At 38.5% G+C, this 24,815-nt stretch overlaps 1 protein-coding gene across 1 annotated transcript; it reads left to right on the top strand.

The window, feature by feature from the left end:
* Positions 1-1,177: 1,177 nt before the first annotated feature.
* On the top strand, positions 1,178-23,369 carry LOC121327770 (retinoic acid-induced protein 2-like). The gene is made up of 2 exons (XM_041271965.1): positions 1,178-1,472; positions 20,665-23,369. The coding sequence occupies exon 2, from the start codon at positions 20,763-20,765 to the stop codon at positions 22,422-22,424; it is 1,662 nt and encodes a 553-aa protein (XP_041127899.1). The 5' UTR covers positions 1,178-1,472; positions 20,665-20,762; the 3' UTR covers positions 22,425-23,369.
* Positions 23,370-24,815: the final 1,446 nt, after the last annotated feature.

Genomic DNA, 24,815 nt, shown 5'->3' with positions numbered 1-24,815 from the left:
CTTTTCTTTTATAATACTGTGATCGCTGTTTTCTATGGTAATTGTTACAAACTGTATCTTACAGCTCTATTGAATGAATATCCCAGAGCCCCAGACAGACACACATGTGGGTCTCTCAGTGTTACACTTTTTGAATTGGTATTCACTGGGCCATTCATCACTGTTGACAGCTAATATTACCTTCCTGTTACTTGTTTCAGCACTACCACTGAATCATTTTAGGGCAGACCAGACCAGATAAAAATGTGATTATTTTGTTGAAATAGATGAGTTTCTAATTGAGAAGCATTTTCTAAAGCTGGATGTGTCCCTTTGGAGAAAATGGAAAACGGATGAATGTCCTACTGAAATTTGGAAACAGGATATAATATCCTTCATATGAAGGAACGTTTGTCGCTATGTCAGTGATAAACAGTGGGTGTGGATACTTTATTAGAAAGTGTTAATTAAGAAGACTTATCATGAGGCAATCGGAACAGCTCAAGCATGTGACTGATCACATGATCCACTGTGCAGTATCAGGGATGGAAATAAGACTTCCATTAGGATAGCTACAAGAATTGAGGCCAACCTCACCTAAAACATTTTCAGTTAAAAGCAAGTGGGGGCATTGGACTTCAATAAGGTTTTTTGGTTATTTCCAATAACAATTCTACAGCCAGTAAAAAAAAAACAAAAACAAAAAACCCAAACCACTAATGACAGTAGTTTAAAATCATGGCTGGAGAAAGAAATATTTATTTTGTATTGGCCTTAAGTTTGGAGAAAGGGAAATTACGAATTTGTTTTGTGCAAGTTGACACCAGTGAAAGCTGCGGACCTTAAGTCGTACTTGTAATAAAATCTCCCAATCATAATCCATAAATCAAATAAAATAACATGTGTTACCGTTTTACAAACAACGTCATTTCAAGAGAGAAAATACGGATAACGTAATCGTCGTTTGTCTAGCTGGCCCAATTTATGCGAGGTCACGAAACCATTCTCTTTTTATTATCAGTCTGTTCCTAGTGAAGAAACAACTGACAGGTGAGAGGCTGACAGGCTTGGCAGCCGAGTTACCTTGCTGTGCTCCAGCGCGTCAGTGCTGTTGCTGCAGCCTGCCGCCGCTGTACCACAGAGAGAGCAGGGAAGGGGGGTCGGTGGTTTGGGTGGTGCGTGCGCAGATCACTGGATTACATTCCCCGTTTAGTTCTAGAGCGAGCTGCAGCCGAAACCCTTGCCAGGGTTTGAATAGAGGTGCTCATCCAGCGACAGCTGTTATTGGACTTGTAATCTTTTTGAAAATCCAAAACACCAAGATGCAACATTCCGCCAGCATTTGAATAAATAAGAAATTACAGTCCTGGACAAACCGCTTGTTCACGACAGCAGCACAATTAAGCGATGACTAGCTAGTTTAGGTACACCACTGGCATTATTTCTATATTAATATTGCCATTGTCCAAGCTTCAAAAGAAAATACCGCAAAGGTAAGGAACAATATCTACTATTTTGTACATTTTGTCTCAATATTTATAAGATGTGGAACATTGTGTCATTCTAATTCTAATTAGAATTAGAACGCGTCCTGAACAAACGTCTCGGGTTATTTTAAAACTCACCGACCCATTGCATAAAAAACGTCCAACCCAGAACGGACAATAACACATTTTAATGCCAACGCCTAAAACCGCGGGGTACTGGATATTTCTTTCACAGAAGCTGTATGTTGAATGTGGTGCTTGTCTGTTGAGCGTTTGTTATGATGATGAAACGTCGTATATTTAAAATATAGGTGGTGGCCCAGGTGCGTCGACACGACTGGTGCGTTTTTAAACTAAATAAATAAATAAATAAACCAATAAAAAAACAGTAACTCTGAAAAGAGCCGAGCTCTTTGTAAATCAGAATCTTTATTTTAAATACAAAAACCTGCCAGCTGTTACTTTTGTGCCCATAGAACAACAACAAATGATGACCAAAAAAGGGAATCAAACGTTCATGATGGAAGATGCTTATTCAGTGCTAAATTATGGAGTAGCACTTACTCAGATTCTACTGATACAGAACGTGCAGGCTGTTTAAAACACAATTTCTTGGTAGTACAGTATCAAAAAACACCCGTGTTTTGGGGAGAAATTAAATATCCTCGCAGTTGCTGTTTCGGGTTGGCGATATTGCCAAACAGCTGCTGTATTGTGTTGTAATTATGGGTCCCCAGAGCGGGTCTTGGCCACCATTAGAAGGATGTTCCTTGAGAAGACCTGGGAAGGTAGTGCCAGGATAGGAGCAGCAACAAAACCCGTAACGTGCTACATAAACTCTGCGGTCGAGCGGGTAGATATAGTTGGCTTTTAAAATTTAAGACATTTTTATAATTTATGTGTGGCTAAAATCCTAAAAATAAATTGGTGAGCTACACTGATACCATCTTCACACAGCTCCCCCTTTTATAAAGGACACTGTATGACACCAAATATATACTGGATAATGAAAGAAACGAGAAATGTGTCTGGTTATATTTTCAGTAAGTTATAGATAAGTTAATGTGTGAAATACAGGATACTAACCTCAGAAAAGCATGAGGCTGATGAATGAATGCAAAATAAAAGTGGCAGCAGTGTTGGCACCCATTCAGAAAATGCAGAACCCCCTTTTTTTTTTGGTGGGGTAGGGGATAAATTAGAATGGATGCCCCACCTAGTCGTTCTGCATTCGTTGTAAATTGACCCAGCACTCAATTTGCTAATTATAACCCTTTGCATGTACTATAAGATTGGATCATTCATTTTTTAGGGCTACCAATATGTTGTGATTATATATATATATATATATATATATATATATATATATATATATATATATATATATATAGTGACAAAAGGGAGTAAAATGGACAATACTATAATAATATATACATATTGAGCTATATTTCACAGATATACTGGTAATCTGATATAGAATTGCTATAACCTTCTGCAAAGTGTATATTTCTTTTACATATGGGTAAAACAGCTAGTGAATATTCATGGTTACGAATCAATGCAAGTACTGTTAAGTTTTAATTTTTGTTGTTTAAAGACAGCAGTATCCTAAAAGAGCACAGTTTAGATCAATAAGTATGGTGATTCTGTTTTTAAAGCAAACAAGCATTCATGGCATGTGATTTACCACACGGTCATAAACAAAACATTCGTGGCACAGAAGCAAATGTTAACAATTTATCAAACATCCAAGACTTCATTCTCGTTTTAAATGATCCTGGTAGATAAATGGTACAGTGTAAGGTATAGACTTCAAAACATCTGCTTATGTCACTGAATAGAGTATTCACATTTTTTATTTGATCATAGAAGTCTCTAATTGAGGCTAATCAATAAACCTATTCAACTTTTCAGGACATTACTGCGCAGAAGAGAAAAAAACAAAGACATTTACCACAGATAGTAGGTTCTGAGCTTTTGGCAGCTGTGCTGGTTTGCAGCAAAACCCCTACATTTTTAGTTTTTCGTCTCAAGAGTATGCAGATTCAAATTACATTTTCATTTCATTCATTTACTGGCCCTTTACCGTTTATGATATTCACAATCATTGGTTCATATTGCAATTACTTGGATTGTTGTTTTTTTTCATATTTTAGTCTGTGATAGTGCTAAGGAGCCTCCTGCATTGTTTACATGAAACACATTACATTGCCTGCTGCATTCCGTGTTGTCCATATCACAGCTGTTTTTTTTTTTTTTTTTTTTTTTACATATTCCTGATCGTTTTGATCCTGACTAAATGGTTGAAGATTATTTTCAACCGGGAGATGCCGCTTATACAGTATATAATTTACAGAATATACGTCAGAGATGCTGTTTGCCCAACAAACTGATTATGGATAACCCATTTATATAGATGTGTGGGCTGTGTTTACAGCATACAGCCCGCGAATGTAACATCATTAGTTATGCCTCATGAAAGTGCAGAATGACTTTAAAGTGTTACTTGCTGCTCTCCATATTATTTTTTTTAACATTGCTGATAGTTTTGATATTTTACTCCTACATCAGAGGTAAATAAACTAGGGAATTACCTTTTTTTTTTCAACTTTTTGTTCAGTGTGCCCACAAGGCCAGCACAGGTACATCTTAATAGTGTGAGCGCTAATGCAAAGAGAGGTGCTCCAATTGAAATGAGTGGCATATTAGGCGAGAAATGTATTGCCCAGTTGATTTATGTCCCACGATGTGTGTTTCAAAATATCAAGTGTCAGAAATATGTTTAAAAATATAACGCTGTGATATGGGCAACACAGGACCCAGCAAAGGTAGTGTAATGCGTTTGTTGTAAAACATGCAGGGTGTTCTGTAACGTGCTTTAACTGCTGTATGAGTTCAGAAGCTGCTCATCAGCTCTAGTTTTCTGACATTTGTTTTATATAAAAGTGGCCTCATATTAGGAAGTGCCAGCCCCATCTGGTCCATACAGTGTATTGCCAGCAATATAGAAGGAAGCTTGATCCAATCTGCATAATAAAAAGGTACATGGACAGTAAAAATAACAGAAACAAAAGGAAACGTGCTGTTTATTTCATCAATAGGACGTGCTGTAGGGCCACCATGGACAGTCAGTGTAGTGCTGATTTCACATGGAGCTGTGCGAGTCTGCAAAGCGTTTAAATTGTCCTGCATGGATACATGTCCATTCCTGAATATCGTCCACCTTCAGAAACGCATAGTCATGACTGTTGTATGTAGAAGCATCTATTAAACTAATCGTCTTCTATTAGATCTGCTTTTGCCCATCTTGCAACAGGGAGATGCAGGCTTAATATATTACAGAAAACATGTCAGGGATTCCATTCCTTTTGCATAGTAAATGAATTGTCTGGTTTGTCATCTGAGGGAGAGCCCATTTACAGGGTAAAACTATCAAGGAGAAAAATGTTTCTTCTGATGCCTTCATCAGCGTAATGAGGCCATTTAGTCAAAACACTTGTCAGAGTTTCTCACAGTTTTACCTGTCAGTTTATGATTGAGCGTGTGAAGTTGTGGATGGCAGCCATTTACTTAAAAGTGTGAGTAACATATTGCAGGTGTTTCCTATTTCATCTATCCTCTGTGCCTGACTGGAATATAAACCTGAACTGGAACAGTCCTTAGCCCTTTCAAGGTATGATAAAAATGCTTGTGCAGTTATAATCCAGTTTGAAGATGGTGAATAAAAGTAAAACCTATTAACAGTTTGTTTAAGAGAGGCATCAGATTATTTTTGTAATACATTTTTTTTTTGATGATCCTGTTTTCTTTTGCTGATGTTTGAAATCATGAGTGGCAGGGATGTGGAATTTTTGAAGAAAACTTCTTGACCAAGGAACAAAATGCTAGAAAAATCTACTAGAATATAACTTGTAGGATTTTACTTTTATTTAATAGCAAACACAATCAGTCAATTAGTGATTAATATCCATTTTTGCGTCCTGAAATTAAAGATAAAAAGCAAAAGTAATTCAGTCCAAACATACTTGGCAAAATTGAGCCCTTCTAATTTGTGTTCATGGCGAAACCAAAATTCTAATAAAAAATTACATAAAAAAAGTCAAAGTCAAATTATGTCAGACCTCATGCACCAAGAGAGTTGCAAAGAAAGATGTCTCTTGTGGCCCCTCACATGCTTGGTAGCCCCAGAAGTAAGCCGGTATTCAATAGCTCTGCTGGGGTCATACTCCTCAAATTCAGGCCCCTCAAACTTAAGAAGCATCAAATCTTGCAAGATGATGACACAATTGTTTGCGTAATTTCTATACATTTAAATCTATAATGTTTATGATAATGTCTACGGTAAATGCATTATTATGTAGGCACGTTATAAAGGTACTCTAATTACTCAATGTTTTTGAAGTTAGTAAAATTACAATACATAAATATGTAACTTATTTAAAAAGTGTTTGATTCATTTACAGTGCGAAATGGATAAACTGGATGTGAATATTAATTATATGCTTCTTTGTGAAATTCTGATTTTCCTTGATGTTTTAAAGGACTTGTGTGTTCCTGTTTTTCTACCAGAAAGTACATTCTTTCCCTTCACGACTCTTAACTGAAAAAATAAATAAATAAACACATGCCATGAGATTTACTGTCTAAATAAAATAATAATAATAATAATAATAATAATAATACATTGTATAGATAGCCTAATCTCATATGTAATTAGGTTTCTGTCATTGAAACATATTTGTCAATCTTCACATTTTAATAGTTTCACAATCGATTGGTTGTGCATGTCCAATAAATAACTAATATTGCTTTATTCAAATCCAGTTAAAAAGCATAATCATTTGAAAATATTCCAAAGTAGCATTAAAAAACAAAACAAAACAAAACAAAATGTAAATGGCAACTCCTGTTGTCCTGGAGTGGTTCTTACGTGTTTACATGTTTTGATAAAAATATGTTTTTTAGTTCTAGTTGCCATAGACTTAGAAGATTTAGGCTAGATTACTGTCTTTATTTTAGTACACTGGATATCTAGTGAGCACCAACTGCAGATCAGGTTTTTTTTATTGCTTTTGCATTGCTAACCCAGAAAAGGTGTTCACTAGAAGGCAGTAGTGCATACTAACATAAGGACAATTTGGTTGATCTAATCTGTGTCACCATATATCTATGGCTGGCAATAAGAATTGAAGAGCAGCTGCTGAGCTACGGTCAAGTCACCTTAACCACAAACTAAACCTTTAAAAAGTACAGTATAGTGTAGTACAGAGTTTTTGCAATAAGGAACACTCAATATGATTACAAATATGATAAAAAGGTAAGGGGGCTGAATTATTGGTTTTTTTCAGCAGTAATGTTAATACCTACAGTAGCTGCTACCCTAAAACCCTAACGCATGGGCATTTGTATTGCTATATTAAACTGAATTCAACGTATTTTTTAATTAAACACAGAAACAGTGTAATTAAACATCGAAACCTGTGTGTTTTATTTCTGCCTGTAGTCACTGTGATGCAGCTACACAGTTTGCATCATGAAATAATATCTTCCTCCGGATTTGTTTATGTTTTTTTTGGCCCCAGTCTGGCCGAGTGCACAGCCAGTCTGAATTCTTTTGTAGATTAGAGTGGGAAATTGGATTGTTTGATTTGGATTGGGCGTAGAATAGAATAATGCTGCTCATGCTTTGTACTCTTCTTCATCAGCTGCTGTGATTTACTGAAAACCAATCTTGACAGCCAATACAGTGCACTAGGCACTGAACTGACCGCTCTTCCGCGGCTGCAAGGAATCTATTTTGTAATGCGATCAGAATACAGAGTACATTCAATCGACTGATTTAGGCAACATCTAAAAACTGCAGAAATCTTTTGACCATAGAATATATATCATTTCTATAGATTTCTATAGTCAACAGATTTCTGTACCATATGAAAAGTTCTATAGAAGTATAGGCCTCTCCCTGTTCTGTGTGAAATACTGATTGGATTTTTATTAGTTACTAAACAGTTCTTTAGTTTTCTATGCCACCTGCATATACAGTACATTGCTGTAGAGTGCTATAGCATTATAAGGGAAGGCATAAAGGAGTACTAACTAAGCTTTTAAATGAGATTTCTTCTTGTTAACACTATTGATTTAATCTTCTGTTGCAGATCTTTTGTCTCTGCTTGTATTGCATAAAGGGGCACAGAAGTGGTTGCGGAGCATTTCAGGCACTATTGTAATAGAACCCACCTGGTATACAGAATGTAGTGAAAACAACAATATTAAATGAAGACAAGCTGAAAGCAAGGAACTAAAACAGAGCAGCACTAACAGATTGCATTGTTGAAACATTAAAATCAATTTGCTACAAGCTGATAGTACTCATCCCTTGCATCCACAGACAGTGCATAGGGTTAATGAAGACTGCGCACTTTTACATTAGATCTGATGACTGCAGTACATCTGTGCTGTAGTCATCTCTTTAGTAATGGACAAAAACACTGTTGAAGAAGAATGTTAAAAAAAAAAAAAAACACTTGTGATGCAGATGCAAGGCAGTTATGGACTTCCAGGCAGTCAGAGCAGGGAGGATGATATCGAAGGGGTCTAAGGGTTAAGTAGGTTTTGTATAAGTAGCAGAACACCTATTCAGCTCCTTGGCAGCGCAGCCCCACCTTCTTGCTGTGTCAGCCTGCCACAGTATCTTATTTATCACCACCCACTGGAGGTGTATTCTTATGTGTGTCACGCTGCAGAGCTGTATCCAGGGAACTACCACATATGATCAAGCTTGTTCAAGACATTCTTTTATACCGGTTACTGAGAGTACTAGAATATGGGGATAGAAGGAGGTGCCTGTCCGTCTGTCTTTCCCCATGTACACATGTCACACTTACTGTAAATGGTAGGAGATCAATGGTCAACTATCTTAGATTAGAAGGAGTTACATTTTGTATAGAATGTTAAATATATGCATTGTTACAGTAGGAGTGAATGAATTGTGCATTTAAAGAGAGAAACAAACAAAAAGAAAGAAACAGGGTGTTTCAGGTGTGAGAGATTTCTGTTGTGGTCATTTTAGCATGTATAGTTTGTAGAAGCTGGTGGTAAATTTTAATGCTGTAAGTGTAGCTGTTCCTTGAGGGGTTAGAAACTGATTCCTTGGTAACAGTTTCTTCATGAACGTTCCATTGGGGGCAATGGGCTAATAGAATTAGATCAGTCGTGCTTAATTGTATCTTCATTAATAGGCTTAAGTACCAATGAGGTTAGCAATTAGTCCTTTAACTTCCTGGATTCTTGTCACTCAATGTAAATCACAACACAATTTAATCTGAAAATGACCTTTTAAACAGTGGCTTGGCTGACCATTCATGGAACAGCAGCCATCTTGACATGACAGCGCAAGTTCAATGAGCTAATTAGTCCCTGCTTTCTATTTTATTAAATAATTGAATATTTGGCTTCATTAGATTTAAAGAATTGAATTATGGTTGTAATGAATTTTCATAACAAGACACAGTGCTACCCCGTTATAACGTGACCCGTTATAGTGCGGAATCGGTTATAACATGGTCAGGTCGCGGCTCCCATTTCCCCCATAATGCAATTTGACTCACAAACATTGAGTTTCATTGTTGTTTACATTACCGTATTTATTCCCATTTAAGTTGATGCTGGGTTATATAGTACTTATATAGCTCCTATGCTTGTACTGTATTTTTTTTCTTCTAAAAGTTAAAATTGTCCGTTAATGTTTCAAAACAAGTACGAAACAATACAAGTGTGTATAAATGTCCTTGGATTGTGTGTTATTTATTTACAGTTTACAACATTTATTATAAAAAAATATATACAATATTATAAAAAATATATACAATATTTAAATAAGAGTGGTATAAACTTTAAACTGGTGGAATAGAAGTTTCAATTATACTGTATATATTGTAACGACCCGGGATTCTACGGACCGTGTGTGTGTGTAAGCAGGGAAGCGGTAAGCTTGCCACAGCCAGGATTGATTGACATCCGAGTAGGCGGGGCCATTAAAAGCCCACATCAACGCGGACAGAGCTGACAGCCGAGGCAGGCAAGCTGCTGTGTGAAAGTGCAAGAATGTTTGTTGTATTTGGTGTGGCCCAGGCTGACAGGGGCCAGGAATAATCGTTCCAATAAACCGTGGATTCAGGTACCTGCAAATTGTGTGTGTCTCCTTCCTTCATTCTCAACAGTGCGTTACAATATTACTTTGGCCACTGTAAATCAGTTCGTGAACAAAAATGCCAGTATTTGTTATATGTTGTTACTTTCATTCAGCAATTTAAAACAATTCTGGTCAGGGTCAGAAGGTAAGTATTTGGTAGACCGAATGGACTAAAAATGTGCCAGTGGGAATACTCACAGATGAAGTATTATAAAGCAGTTTACCTTTGTTGTGTTTTATTTTAATGCTCCAGAATGTACAACGCCTTTGGGTCATTGACAGGTGCTGTGCTAAAATATTTTGTGTTATAGTACTGATAGGATTTTTAAATGGAAGATACACCATTTTACAGTATGAGTCTGTTTCAGTGTGCAAGGCTGTGTATTGAAATAAATACGTTCCTGCTTGAGATTGTCTGTTTGGTCAGTATGTATTATGTGTAGGGCTTCTAGTTTTGGGGTTTTATTTTTGATCCTGTGATGTCCCTTTAAACACATTTTGAGCCGATTCGCTTTCTTAATCAAACACTAATTACCAAAGGAAGTTGTTTCTTTTTACCCTGATATCTTGATGGCGTTAACAAACGACGTGCATTGATTCCGCCTGATTCTATTTGAACCTACATTTCGTTCTGGCTGTAATCGCCGAATTCAGTTTATTAGTTTCTACTGCGTTAGTTTCTAGTAGTGCTTCGCTAATTTAAACAATCTGGTATTCAGTTCAGGCTTAACAACTATTAATTAAGGTTTAAAGGGACGGAGAGAGAAAGAAAATAAAAATCGAAAACTAGAAGCCCTAATTATGTTATAGTTTGTTTAATTTCACAGTCATATGGCATAAGAGAAACGGGCCTGTGATTATGACTTGCCAGTGGTTTTTATGATGTTGGGATTAATGTAATTTCAGTCAGGATAACTCATGCGAAAGAAAGGACAATATTTATTAAAGCTTAGGCATGACAATACTTCAAGGTGTCTCTGCCCATAATTCAGTTTGCTGATAGTGGAGAGGCTGACTGTAGGGAAGCCATGGCAACAGGGACAGAATAGCTGCCCCCCCCCCCCCCCCCCCCCCCCCCCCTTTAGGAGGCTGGGCAGGAGGCAAACCCCTTCATTTCTTCTGTTTTAAGCACCTGATTCCTTCCAATAGCAGCTTTTCCAAACTGGTTCAACCAGTAGGACGTAAATGTAAGCCTCTTTAACTGAATGTGCTGCAGAAAGCCATGCTGTAAGACGCAGTTAAACAACGTAAGGTTGTAGCTGTGGCCGTGATCCAATTAGACTACCCGCAATAAAGCTGTTGGATTAAATTCAATCATGCCCCCTGCTACAGAAGATCAATTTGAAATCCACCAGTGATTTCATGATCCAGAGTCAAATTGATCATCTGTGACATCATCCATACCTTGTCCCTGTGATGGGGTTCGGATGTTTTAGGTCCAAAATAGACTCCCTTTTACAGACACAGTACACACCACACTGTTAAGAGGAATTCTGGAAGCACTGTACTGTACTGGCAGGGGCAGGGGTTGAGTGTAGAGGTGAGGTATGATATGAATGGCAGCTCCCTCTTGAACTGTTAACCCAAGGCTAATCTTACCATATTACAGTTTTGTCAGCTTTTAAAAGAAAATCACTTGACCATGAAATCGAATGCCAAGTCACAACATGGAACTAAAATGTAAACCTGTGACGATTAAGTCTGCTTAGTGGAAGGGTTGAGTTTATGCATGAATATGAGGGCAGTGACCTGAAGGTTGTCTTAAATGATCCTGACAGTTTAGGTTTTTGTAAGAGTTTTTTAATTCAGCCCTTTTTCTGACTAATGGTAAAGCTGTTTAGCTTGTGCCATTACTTGCTGTAGTAAGGTATTTTCAAGTGTTACAGATAACACTGTCGATAGGGTTTAGTGCTGCCATGGGGAGCTATGGTAAGTGACTTAGCATGATGGGCACGCAAGATGTTTAAAGTAATTGTAGCTACTATATTAAAAGAGTTTAAGATTTCTCCTATGTACAGATCTATTTCAAATGTGCGGTTGTGAAAGAAACACATGTTATGGCAAACATTTATTTTAATTTCAAAACTGGTATGGCACTAAGTTAAAGAAAATTCTATTTGGAAGCCATGCTTTTTGACTGTCTTCTACTTCTTGGGTCATTTCACCTGGTGGGTGAAATTGTCCCCACCCCTTCACTGGCTTCTTTCCTGTCAATAACCAATCAGTTGCTTCCCCTATTGACGGACATGCTTTCAGCCGGTAACATGCTTTTGCCTAGAAGAAACTGCTGATGTGAAATGACCCACGGAGTACAAGTGCAAACAGAGAACCCAAGGAAAAGGAAAAGGCATAGAAACTGAGAGTTTCCTGTAACCTAAAGTAGCACCAGATGTCATGTTTTCAAATTAAAATACATGTGCTATAACAGGTCTTTTCTTGACTACATTTACTTTGAAATGTGAAGGTGAAAATATTTGTCTTCTAAACATTGCAGTGTGTTCAGTTTTTGCTCCCTCCTGCAACAATGCTGGCGCTCAGATTGAAATGAGTAGCATATTGTGGGAACAGAAAACCGGCATTGTAGCAGGAGGGACAGTGATCTGGAGGCACTGCAATCCTTAGAAGACTTTTTTTTTTTCTCCTGCAAAAACTCCTGAGTAAATGTTGAGGAATGTGTGGCCCAGCTGATTTATGACCCACGATGTGTGATTACAAAATGTAATAGAGTCTACAGTATGTTTAAAAATATAAATCTGCAATACAGACAACGCGGAACGCAGAAAAGGTAACCTAATGCGTTTCTTATAAACATTGCAGGATTTTGTGTAACACTTTAACATTGTTACTATAGGAACAACAGGCTACATAGGAGCTGGGACTGGAAGATGGTATGAATCGGTTACCAAGGTGCTATTTTGTTATGTTTGTCAATTCTCTTGATTATCAATCAGTGACAAAGAACGGTAATTCATTCCAGAAGGTGTAATGGTGCATTGACAGTAATTTATTTATTGTTGTTGTTATTATTTTTTACTTTACTGTGCTATAACTATAGCTTGTTTTTCGTTTTTTTTTGTTAATTTCATTTTTCGGTGCGTGGGCATTTTCTGTCACAATATGTATAGTAACTTGACAGTACTTGCACACTTCAGTTGTACCTTCTTTCCTTTGCTGTCTCCCACAATGAAATCCTTGTGGTCACGGGCAAATTCTGGGGTTTTTGTGTGTCCAGGCATTTATTTACATTTCGCCACAATTTGCAATTCTGTTTTAAGATCTTCTTATCTAATGTAATACAGAGTTAAGTCCTGTGAACAAGCCTTCTAATTGTAATCTTGTTTTAAATCTTGCAGGCGTCTCCAATAGAAATGCAGGAATTTGCTGCCACTCAGTAGCTGGGGCGGGTTTAAATATTCAGATCAAATCAATGATAGATACAAGTCAGGAAGGAGGGACATTGCCTAACTGCACTGGAAAGGTAGTTTTTAATATTTTTTTTAATGGAAACGGGTGAAGTCAGCGTGAATTGAGTAACCATTTCTGGTGTTTTTTCTGTTTATTGGATATTTTTTTGTGTGTTATCGGTTTTATCGGTTAAAACTGAAATCAGAAGCCTTAGTTATAACCTCAGTTGCCTTATACTAAACTATCAGCATATATTGCATAAAAAATCTAATTATGCAAATCTCAAAAAACCTTTGAACAAAATTTGATTTACAGTAGTCACCATATACGACAATAGGCAAATATCTGTCTCGCTATCTAGGTTAGTTGAATAACAGCAGGCACACACAGCTAGGCCAGGATTTCCTCATGGAATGTTCAATGGTAGGCCTGTAAAAAGAACTATTTTTGTAAAAAGGTTCTGCCAGATATATAGCTGTCAGTTCAGTAACGGAGTGGATTCAGTGCTCTGGAAAGATTGAAGTGTGTGTGTGTGTGTGGTGACATCACAGCATGCATCTGGAATCTTGATCTCATCCTGCGTTCATTCCCTGCAAGCAGACACCTTCTACTAGCAGCCTCTAAAAATACAATTGGCTGAATTATTGGGATACAGCCAGAAAAAAAAAAAAAATTGCACTATAAATACATCTCTTTATTGGGTTTGCCTATAATATGTATCAGCTTTTGGAAGCTTTCCCATCAGTTGGGTCCAACAGGAAAGCTTGCCATTGATCTGAAAACCAATATGAATATAATCAATTACAGCCCTGACGTACTGGCAGAAGTGTGGTAGAAGAGATCGATACAAATGACTACCTAAAACATGAAGCAAAGAGGGTCAAAACAAAACCAGATAGATGCTATTTATTCATGCTGTACTAGAAAAGCATGGTGTACAATACAGACACCAAGGAGAAGGCTGGGAGTGCAGTGATGCTGCAGATGAGTTATTGCAATGGGTTTACAGCTAATTCAATATTTTTAAATAATCACATTGTAATAGCAAATGCACTGTGAGCTATTTGAAATCTGTTCTCGTTCTAGATTAAGGAAAGCTCTCAGTTGGCAGCCTGTCTTTCAGGTAGTTTACTTCTTACAATAGCTTATTTCAAGTGGAGAGTGAAACTCTCCCCAGTCCCTAAACGCCATGAACAACCAACTGCTTCTCCCAGTGGCTGACATGCTTTGCAACCAGCAGCATGCTTAGACACTGGTGAGGAGGGGGAGTGCGCAAACTGACAGCTTTCCTGGTAGCAGCAAAAGGTACAATCTCAGGTTCAAAATGGCCTCTAGCTCTGCCCTCATGCCAGCTCAGGGATAACTTCACAATATGAGTGTGGCATGGTGCTACCTTTACAGGTGAAAGTTTAATGTATTTTAGAACATACATACGTTTACCCTGTTCTCCAATCATCTTCAACATAATTGATTTTCCAGACCCAACTAACAAAATACCGTCAATCTGCAAAGCCTGTTGCACCTACTGTGCCATGTTTGCTATGTTTTCACCCAGGCATCAAAGAAACAATACTATGCATTTCTGTTATTTGCACAGTCAAATTTTTTCTTTTAAAAAGATAATTTAATATGTATTTTTGGGATGAAGACTGTCAGAGTTTGGACATATATGGGAAAACCTGTCCTCCCATTTTTTATTGTGGTCTAATTTTTCATGATATTGATAGCTTTTAGTTTTTTATAGCTGTGGCTGGGGTGTTTTACCTAGCTGAGTCTGAGAGCACATAAACATCACCAACATATAGGTCTTTTTAGGTTGACTGTTTTGTCGTTTTAAAAGCCAGTCGATAAAACTTAAATGTATAGTTTGGTCTGGTAAACTAAGCTTGAGGTGATCTGAGCGTTAGTAAAACTGCAAATTTTTTCTTGGTCACAAACAAAAAAAATCAAGTAAATGGTCTGAGGTAAAAAAAACAGTGAAATGTAGACTTAATAACATAGACCATGAGTGCAAACGCTGACCACAAAAAAAAAATAATTAAAAATTAACAAGGCACAATGGAGAATGATATTTAAATGGGAATTTTTTCTATAAAAAATGGACCTTGCAATGCTCCCAAAATATGAAGGCATGACAGGCCAGCACAATATGTTTACATTCCATGATCTCCTAGCAACCGCTGCCCAGTTCTCTCTTGAACTTGCAGAGGGTTTACAGCTGCAAGTATAAGAGAGAGCTAAATAAATTCACCGGTGCCATTGGCTCTACCTTTTGGCAGCATAATGTAATGCTCAATTATTTTAATTTGACCCCTGTCCACTGATTAAATGGCTGACGAGGATATAATGGACCTAAAATTACTTGAGTGCAGTTGTCTTGTGAAATAGGCTATATAATTATAGGTCCATTATCATAGACAGGCTTAATGCTCTGCCTGTACTCAGCCACCTTAGCAAGTCCTGTCACCTTAAAGTGTTTACAGGTTCTTACTTATTTTTTGTCTTTCTGAATCTGTATTCATGTACAGTGTAATTGGGGGAAGAAAATGCCCAATTATGGCATAGTTTCCTTCTGTTATGCACACTGCAATGTTGAGCATTGGTCGAAGTTCCTATTGTGTATAAAAGTATGAAAAGTCCATCCTCAAAATGATATTGAGAAACTATCAGCCCTGCACTGTGTTATTAATCTAATTAGTTTTTTTTTTTTCTTAGACCAAGACCCAAGGTTTCTCATTAAATAATCAGTACCCTGCCACGTCACATGACACTGTGTGTTTGCTAATGCAAGTGGTGGTGTAGTCATAGAAATGGTCAGTTTTGTAGGAATCGGCTTGTATGTGATATTTTCACTGCTTGTGAGTCCCTGCTCCGTTTGTGTTGTAAATGATTAGATAATTTAACGTTTACCTCCAACTTCCTCAGACATAAACCATTTGTGTAGGTACGAAGTCAGAGGTAAATAGGTCAGCCTCCAGGTTTGGAGCTATTACTGTCCAACACAGCATTTTATTAACATTTTCTTCAAGTGACTACATACAGGTATGGCTTATTAGCATCACTTTAACCTTCACACTGAATGCAGGCAGTGCTGGGAAAAAAACCAAAAAACAAAACCCTGATGTAAATTAGAACTGAAGACTTCTAGCCCTGAATTCTAATTCCAGTAATTAGAAGAAACCAGGCCAAGTTGAGCCCTTTAATTTTGATGCATTTTCTTCAACTCCATGGCAACGGGGGCCTAAATATGTAAGTGTTTCCATGGGGATTGTTCACACAGCAATAGTGTTTGCTCAGTGTTTTTTTTTTCCTTTTCCTTTTTGTGTTCTTCAGTTCAGCCTTGGTTTTTAGTGCGCTTGGTAAGGCATATCCAAGGACTGCGATAGCGGTACACTTCTGTGCCAGGACCCTGATTGGACCGTGATCCATTACCCAATGTCAGTGAGGTAGTTTGACCACACCCTGCTGCAGTGTTATCAATTCTGTACCTGCAGAGTCATTCCAAGTTAGAGAGCTGTGAGAGCTATGGATATTACAGTATTCCAAGGAGGCGAATCTGAAGTTGCTGAGCAAAATATATAGGAATCCCACACGTTCCACCTTTTTCTATGTACAAATCGGTAATACCGAAATGACTTGGCGTCACTTGAGAAATACCCAGTACTCAACCTAAAAAGTAAGATCATTAAGACCAATATTAAGAAAGTGCTTATCATCACTAAGGGCTCAATTGTGATGAAACGAGTGCAGTCGCAGATGCAGTGGTAAAGTCAAACGCGTCTGCCCCATAGGGAGTGGCTTCTCCAAAAGTGCGATTCTCATCAAAATAAAAACCCAGCACAAGCGCATTTAGTGGCGAAGTGACAGCTCCCAGCCAATCAGTGCTGAGTAGGTTCTAGAATCTGCTATCCAATCAGGGCCAGGCAACTATCCCTTTAAGAGACGGAATGCGCTTGCATCACCCCAAGGCACCGTTTTGAATGTAGAAGTGACGATCATGTTGAGCGGCAGTAGCACAGAGCAAGAAAAAGCAGCGCAAGTCAGAACAGCAAGTGGTAGGTCACTCGACGAGAGAGTACGTAAACCACGCGTCACGACACAGGAGATTGCTTTATTAATGTCTCTTCATTTGTCCACTACTTTTGGTCCTGGCTATTAGCTGTGCCCTACATTATTGCTTTATGTGTGTTTTCCACTTTTTTTTTTTTTTTTTTTTTGGTATAATATGTGGTTTATGTATTCTTTCCCAATGGCCTGGCCTTGTATGTGCTGACTAGGTCCTCACACTGTACTAAAATTAATCAAATATTTTCTTTATGTACCATACTTTTTGTTTCAATAAACCATTTTAGCCTAACTGTTGTTTCTTTTGTAATGCATTAATGAATATAATATTACATCCTCTCAATGGATGAAATTATAATAATAGCAAGCATGTCATCCATGATTATTAGGGGTCTACTTAAATGACGGAGAACTGACATAGGTTTTTCCGGATAGGTTATGGAATAAAATTAGGATTTTGCTGACCTGTTTAAACATAAACTGAAGTAGATCATATTTCAGAGCACTATAAAAGCCTAAAAATAGTGCATCTTTACTAAAATGGAGTGCTGTCATTTGTTAAAGGCAATCATGCAAATGCCCCAGCAGTTGCTGCTGACATTCTGTCTCTGTGTTGTGAAGACTTGCCCGTTCATTGAGACTGCACTTTCTGCATCCACTGAATTAGTTGGAAGTGTAAGGCAATAGTTTGCCAAGTTATACGGTATGGAAAGCAATTAGAAAGAGTCCCAGAACTTTGTTACCCTCAAGGGCATCTGGCATTCTTTAATAAATGCTATATATATGCAGCATGTTCATTGTCATGTTGTTTGTCCCATTTAGGAATTAATTTTATTAGTCAAACGAAAGAAAACATGCTATTCGGGTCTAAAATTCTAACTGCGTTTAAAAATGAAGCAGCATGTTGTTTGAAGTGAGGTGGCTGTGCTGGATCGTACCTGTAGTACTGATTTAACGTGGCTACAACCAACAGGAATACTTTTTGTCTGGGCTGACTTTCCAGTTTGTTTTCTGAAAGCTGTTTATTTTATGTTCTGCTCAGCAGCCTCTGTAGTGACCTTTTGTTTAATGTGTGATTCTGAAGATAAACAGCGATCGATTGTACTTTCTCCAAAGTCACATTACAAGATGTGCAAAACAATTCACCTCCATCTGCATGTAAAGTTGCTTTGGGAAATTGCTGGACACGATCCTCAGCGGAAATATACTTTGCTTTCTTTTTTGCTTTGTCATCCATTTTTGGTATTTTACCTCCAATTCTGAAAACTAGATTTTATCAACCTAAATCGAAATAACAGCACAACACTTTGTCCCACCTCCTCCTGTACAGTACAGGTCACAGAAAAAACCCACTGATAGGCTGATTAAAACATTGTTGTCATATGAACAGTAAACAAGAAAGTTAACAGCTTTGGAGTATTTTTATAAAATGGTATTTGCCTAAGAGGATTTGTTTATTTTTTTTCCTCTTTCTGTGTCAGTGTAAACGCACACAGTTGTCACTTAGGACTAGTTTGCTTTTTATAGTGTGTTCAATTGTTAAAGCTCCTGATTGCGCCACTAAATAAACATGGTTTCAGCGGGTCTTAACACAGCGCTCTGTTGTCTATTTGGGACCCCATTGCACTGTTATCAGAATCGCTTTGGCGAATATGTTAATGATACCACAACCCGAAATGTATGCTGACCCGTGGCGATGGGACAGGCTCTATATAATGGCGCAGGACATGTCTTCAGAATACCATTTCAGCGCAGTGGGTTTTTTTAACGTCCCTGCTCCATTTTTGCGCCACAGGATCGGGGGCAGTGCCGTTTGCGCTGTGATCAGAATACAGCCCCGGGTACGAGCGCTCTGTTTAATTATCAATGCAGCAGCCATTCTTTGTACAGCAACAAGTGCAGTCCATGAATATGGAACAAAATCGAACCTGTTTTTTTTTTTTTAATTTGTACATCTTCTCCTGTAATGTTCTTCTATGCAGAGGGATGACATCTGTACAAAGAAGTAATGTCTGCAGCCTCACAGCAGCTCTTCTCAAGTCTTGGGCTAGGTGATATATATGCACTATATTCGACAATTCCAGACACAAAGCTTGTCACTTGGAGAGATACACTGTAGCATGTTGCTATGGTGACCGTTGTAGGAAACTGGACAAGGAGTAGAATGTAGTGGCGTGTTTTAAAAAAAAAATAAAAAATTCCCCTCGTTTGAACAAGCAGCATGAGAACTGGAGGCAGGTTTGAGGACAGCTAGCCAGACGTCTTTGGGTGTGCACACTAGAAAAGGTTTTCACTGACATGAATCAGTTCTGTTTACATGCCAGAGATTAAAGTAGCATTCTTTTAACCCTAATTTGCAGTGGAAGGATGCCGTTCTGATGCTTCTAGTAGGTTTCCAACTGGGCTGGAAGTACCCAACGGTGAATATCCATTAATGTGAATATCTATTACTTCCTTTAATGGATGTACTGCTTCATGTCTGTGATTACAGTTGTTTAAGCAATCTGTTTCGACTCCCTGTTGTTTCACTGGAGGTTCAATAGCTTGGTTTAATCTTAGCTATTGAGCTCTGCAGACAGTTCTTGTGATTACTCCATTTTGTAACATATGGTATGTATTTTTATGCTACACAAAATGGCAGTATTTGGAACGGACTATGGTAAGGATAGATGGGGCTTGACCAGCAGTGGTGGAGGCTTAGAGTTTGGCCTCTGTCTCGCTGGCTGAGCTTTTAGAGTCAAATTGGGTTTGACCACTGAGACTTGCTTACTTGAAAATATTGATGTATTTATTTTTAATTATTTAACATCTCTTTATGTTATAATAGTACGAGCTATTATAATAATATATCGTTATTGTTTTGTAATTGCTTTTTAACTAGAAAATGTAAATTATTGATTAAAAAAAAAATGCCAGCATGACTTTTTTGTGATCCACCATTTACAAGCACTCTGATCTTTCCTCGTATTCGTCAGTGAGAAGAGAATCCTCAAAATAGTAACTACTTCATTTAAGTCACATTTGCTATGGCGTCAAAGTGCTTGGCAGTAGAAGTGCTTTTGTTCTTTAACTATTTTAATAGCAGTTATCTGTGAAAAGGGAGTCTATTTATATGGTGCCAGCATTCTTAATACATAATGACCAACAGTGCTTTTCTTTGTTGGAAGCAGCGATAGCATTTTTTAGATTGGTATTCATTCATTTGCAGAAGCAGGTAATGTAATCTGTAAAAAAGCTTGCATGGTTGTAGGATACAATTAGGATGCATGTGTTGGGCACTGCATTATGTGCCTGTTTATTTTTTCCACCCACAACATCCTCTGTCATTTGTGCAGCAACTGTCTTGCAGAACTGCACATATATTTATTGCTTATAAATTCTATGGAAGATACTCAATCACCAGAAGCCTTAATCATTTACCGTCAAACATGTAATGCCACAGTAACTAGTCTTGATGCAAAGTGACACACTAGAGACTACAGTATATCAGAGGACAGTGGGTTAATTGCTGATGGATTCAATCTCTTTTTCTTCCAGCCTCTAAAGCCAGACTGGAGACCATGAGAGCTAAATGAACGCAAACTAAAGCGGATCGGTGAAAGCTCGGTGTCGGAAAGGAAGGAACATCCCGTCAAATGGAGGATCTGTACAAGGATGCTCAGGCCAGCCTGCCCCTGGACATGGCCAGCTCCCCGACTGCAGTTAGCACCGCCAGCGGCAAGCTTGAAAATGGAATGACCCAGCTCATCACAGCCGAGGCCTGGAACATTAACCCCACTGGCATGATGAAGAAACCCCTGACCCCGCTTGTGACGGTGCCAGCTCCTCCCATGGTGACCCCTTCAGTTGAGTCTCCCACTGGGGTGGCCCTGAAAGTGGCTGCTACCGTCCTCCAACCCATCTGCCTTGGAGAAAGTCCAGTGATGCTGCCCATTCACCTGCAGGTAGCAGGAAGCGCCACTCCTCAAATGAACCCTGCTGGCAACACTCCATACGTCATGACTAGCCAAGGGCCCATTCCACTGCCACTTGTTCTGGAGCAGCATGTGTTTCAGCACTTAAACTCTCCCATGTTGTCTCAGGGCTCTTCTTGTCCCACCATATCCTTACAAAACAATGTTTTGTGTCAGAACTCTTCCCTCTCTTTCAGCCATGCACCTCCACTGGACCAGAAGTCTTCTAGCCAAGCACAAGAGCCCGGGATCCTGCCTTTATTCCAGAATCCAGGCTTTACCACCATTCTCCAGGATCTGTTCCCATCTCAGAGCAACCTGGGTCCGTCAGTTTGCCATTCGGCCGGCTCGGCTCCCACAGACGGTTTCTCTTCAAACTTTTTCCCACCACCGCCTAGCCAGGCGTATAGTTCCCCCCTGTCCCCACTGGTGCCTCCTCCCACCCTCCTCGTCCCCTATCCCGTCATCGTTCCCCTTCCAGTTCCCATTCCCATTCCCATCCCCATTCCCATCCCACAGAGCACCGAATCTAAGGGATTCACAGACTCACCTAAATCGGTCTGCACTTTGACCAAAAGCACCCAAACTGCTAAAGAAGCTTGGAGTCCCCAGCACCTGCAAACCAGTGTTGTGACCCACATAAGCCAGCTAGCAGTCTCTACAACACTACCACCCAATGAAGGGGAAGCACTCGATCTCTCCATCAAAGCCCTGCCTTTGCCAACAAAACAGGAAGTTCCTTACCAGCAAGACAGTGTCCTGGATCTCTCAATGAGTCATGTCAGGAAACAGGGTGTACCCATGTCTCATTCGGACACCAGCAAAGACCCTCTCATATCTTTGGTAGAGCGCCCAACTCGCTCTGGGGACGAATCATCCAGTGCTGCATTCACTTTAGATGTCCCACGGCTAAACAAGGGTTTTCAGAAAGTGACTTCATTTGAGTTTAGCAAACAGCACAAGTGGCTGGTGGACCCCAACAGTAACAGACCTGGCTGTGACCCCAAGTGTGGTGGAAGCAACATAGAAATTGTCAGCACGTCCCAGACAGCCAAGGTCATTGTAGCGGTCAAAGATGCTGTTCCCGCTATATTCTGTGGGAAGATCAAGGGACTATCTGGGGTGTCCACCAAGAACTTTTCTTTCAAACGAGACAGTCCTCAGGAGGCCATGCTGCAGCAGTGTTACGACGCCAAGACCCAAGCCGAGCAGCGAGATGGCAACGACCCTCTGAAAAAACCACTGAAAAACAGGGGCATCAAATTAAAGAAAATAAACTCACAGGAGATACATATCCTTCCTATTAAAAAGCAGCGCTTGGCTGCATTTTTCCCAAGGAAATGAAGTACCCACTGTAGGCTTGGGTAAATTTAGCTGGTGTTGCTTTGACAACGGTTTTTATCCTGTTCATGAATTTTAGTAAACAAAACAATATGTAAGAAAGAAAGATCCCTGAGTCAGGACACAGTCTCGTAATTGTTATTAAGATATCCAAGGAGAAACCTGCGCCTGCGATTGCTAAGCTATTAGATTCAAAGAACAACTCATAATTAAAGATGTGTGTTCACAAACTGTGGCCTTGAGTGTACCTAACCCACTGTATCCTAAACACTAAAACTGTAGGCGCATAAATATTGATGCATCATGAATATTCAGTGCTTCACAAATACATCATGAATATGTATTGCCACGATTGGCCATACAAATATTATCCGCTCCACACACACATGTATTCTCTAGTTCCTAGAAGACTAGTTGTAAGAGTGATGTTATCTTGTTTTTATGATAAATGATAAAAGCATTTCCAATGAGTAGGGGTGTACCGAGTTTCACATTTTCAGAGTAATTACTATTGAGAACTTAAGTTGTTAGGTACTGATTCAATGGAATAAAACATGTTAATTACTCAACACAAAACAATTTGATCCCTTGGTTTCCACAATTATTGAATATAAATCAATAACAATCTGGCAGTGTTATTTAATATAGATGAACCTAAACTCATTTATATTTTTAAGCGATTATTTTTCTTACCTTTCTTTTATGCTTTTGAATGTAATCGTTTTTATTTCACTTACCTTAGAAATGCATCATCTGAATTGTGGGATTGTAGTCCTAGGCAAGATGTAACCTCTGGTTAAACTCAACAAAGAAATACATATCCCAGTTTCCACAGCAGTAGTTCTTGAGTTTGGGTTAAGGAGTGGTAACATTTCTGTAACGAATCAGTTGCTTTTACTAATTTTGCAACATATTTTCATTGCCAGTTTGCAGCCTCGGTTCAGTAGTAAAAATTTGCTCGGTTCAGTAGTAAAAATGTCACCACCCAAGATGAAATTAGCTTACAACCGGCTTTTAAAACACTTACAGGTAGTCTTGGACTACTTTACCTAAAATAACATTCGTTAGACCAAGATTAGCGATACTCGGGGTCTGCGAAAGCAGCCATCAATGTTTAAGTTAATTGCCATTGATCAGAGGTTATGAAAAGTCAGCTTTTTTTATTCTGAAATCAACATATTAATACATGGATTTATTTAATACCTGCTGACAAATTCTTCTTAAAATTAATTGCTCAGAAAATGAGTAACCCATAAGTGGTTAATAATTAAGGACATTTTTGCTTTAGGCTTTTGGTACAATTTGGGTATGTGTTTTTTTTTTTTTTTTTTTTTTTCAGTTTATGAGATGGCCCAATTGTATTCTGTTTCACAAGCTCTATTTATAGCTCCTTTTGCAAATTACGTTGTCTTGTCAGTGGGAGTGTGGTAGTGTCTCTGAGTGTGTGTGTGTGTGTGTGTGTGTATGGATGTTACTCTGCTATTGGTTTAAGCTGATAAAGGTTAGGTTCTCTCAATAATATTAAAGTTATTTGAATGTCTATATGTGATAAGGGACCTTGTCTCAACTGCTACTTGAAAAATAAGCAGAGACTACCCCCTATCTTACCAGCAGGTGACGCTGTAAGGCAGTGGGCGTTTAACAAGGCATATAAAAGGGTGGGCACAAATAGTATAAGAAAACATGTGCCATAAATACTTAAAATGTTTGTAAAATTCAAGCGCTTTTTACTGGTTACAGGCACAATGAGGTTAGCAAGCCAATTGTTTATTTTATAAAACTTTTTGGTATAAAACATATTCGATAACATTTAAAAACGATGCTAAAGGATTTCACATATAGATGCATGATGCTTCCAATTTAATTATCTAATTATTTAATGTAATCATTTCACATGGTATGGAGAGGAACATTTGACTTCAATACCAATCAGTGTGTCTGTATTTGCCATGCTCTGCTGTATTGGGTCCACAGGGTCTACAGTAATAAACGAGACACACCCAGGACGGATGGAATATCTAGATCTATAATATATTTGGACAGCTGTAATATTTATTATACTTGCGATTGAAGCACACATAGTAAAACTTCTCTCACTAAAACAGAAATCAAAGTGTTACATTTAGTCGAGACATGTATTTATTTAGCAGACTTGAAGTATTGAACCTACTCTTCCTTCTTCAAAGACTGCAGTGGATATTGTCCAGAGGTTCTCTGTCCCTCTTGCTTGCAATCCACTGAGTCCTGACCATTATTTTTAGTGGATTATTCCTGTGAATAACCTGTATTGTAGCCTGTGCTGTGAAAGGTAGTGCCACAACTGCAAAGGAACACCTGTGATGCACAGTTGCTTTTACTTGCAGTTCATTTTTGTATAAAACACACATGCCAATA

The sequence above is a fragment of the Polyodon spathula genome, chromosome 15 (genome assembly GCF_017654505.1).
Source record: "Polyodon spathula isolate WHYD16114869_AA chromosome 15, ASM1765450v1, whole genome shotgun sequence".
NCBI classification, from domain to species: Eukaryota; Metazoa; Chordata; class Actinopteri; order Acipenseriformes; family Polyodontidae; genus Polyodon; species Polyodon spathula.
Note: the sequence above shows the minus strand (reverse complement) of the source record. Positions and strands in the feature narration are given on the sequence as shown.

What these genes read in the sequence shown, in the direction of transcription:
- LOC121327770 (XM_041271965.1), top strand. Translation starts at nt 20,763, where the DNA reads ATGGAGGATCTGTACAAGGATGCTCAGGCCAGCCTGCCCCTGGACATG.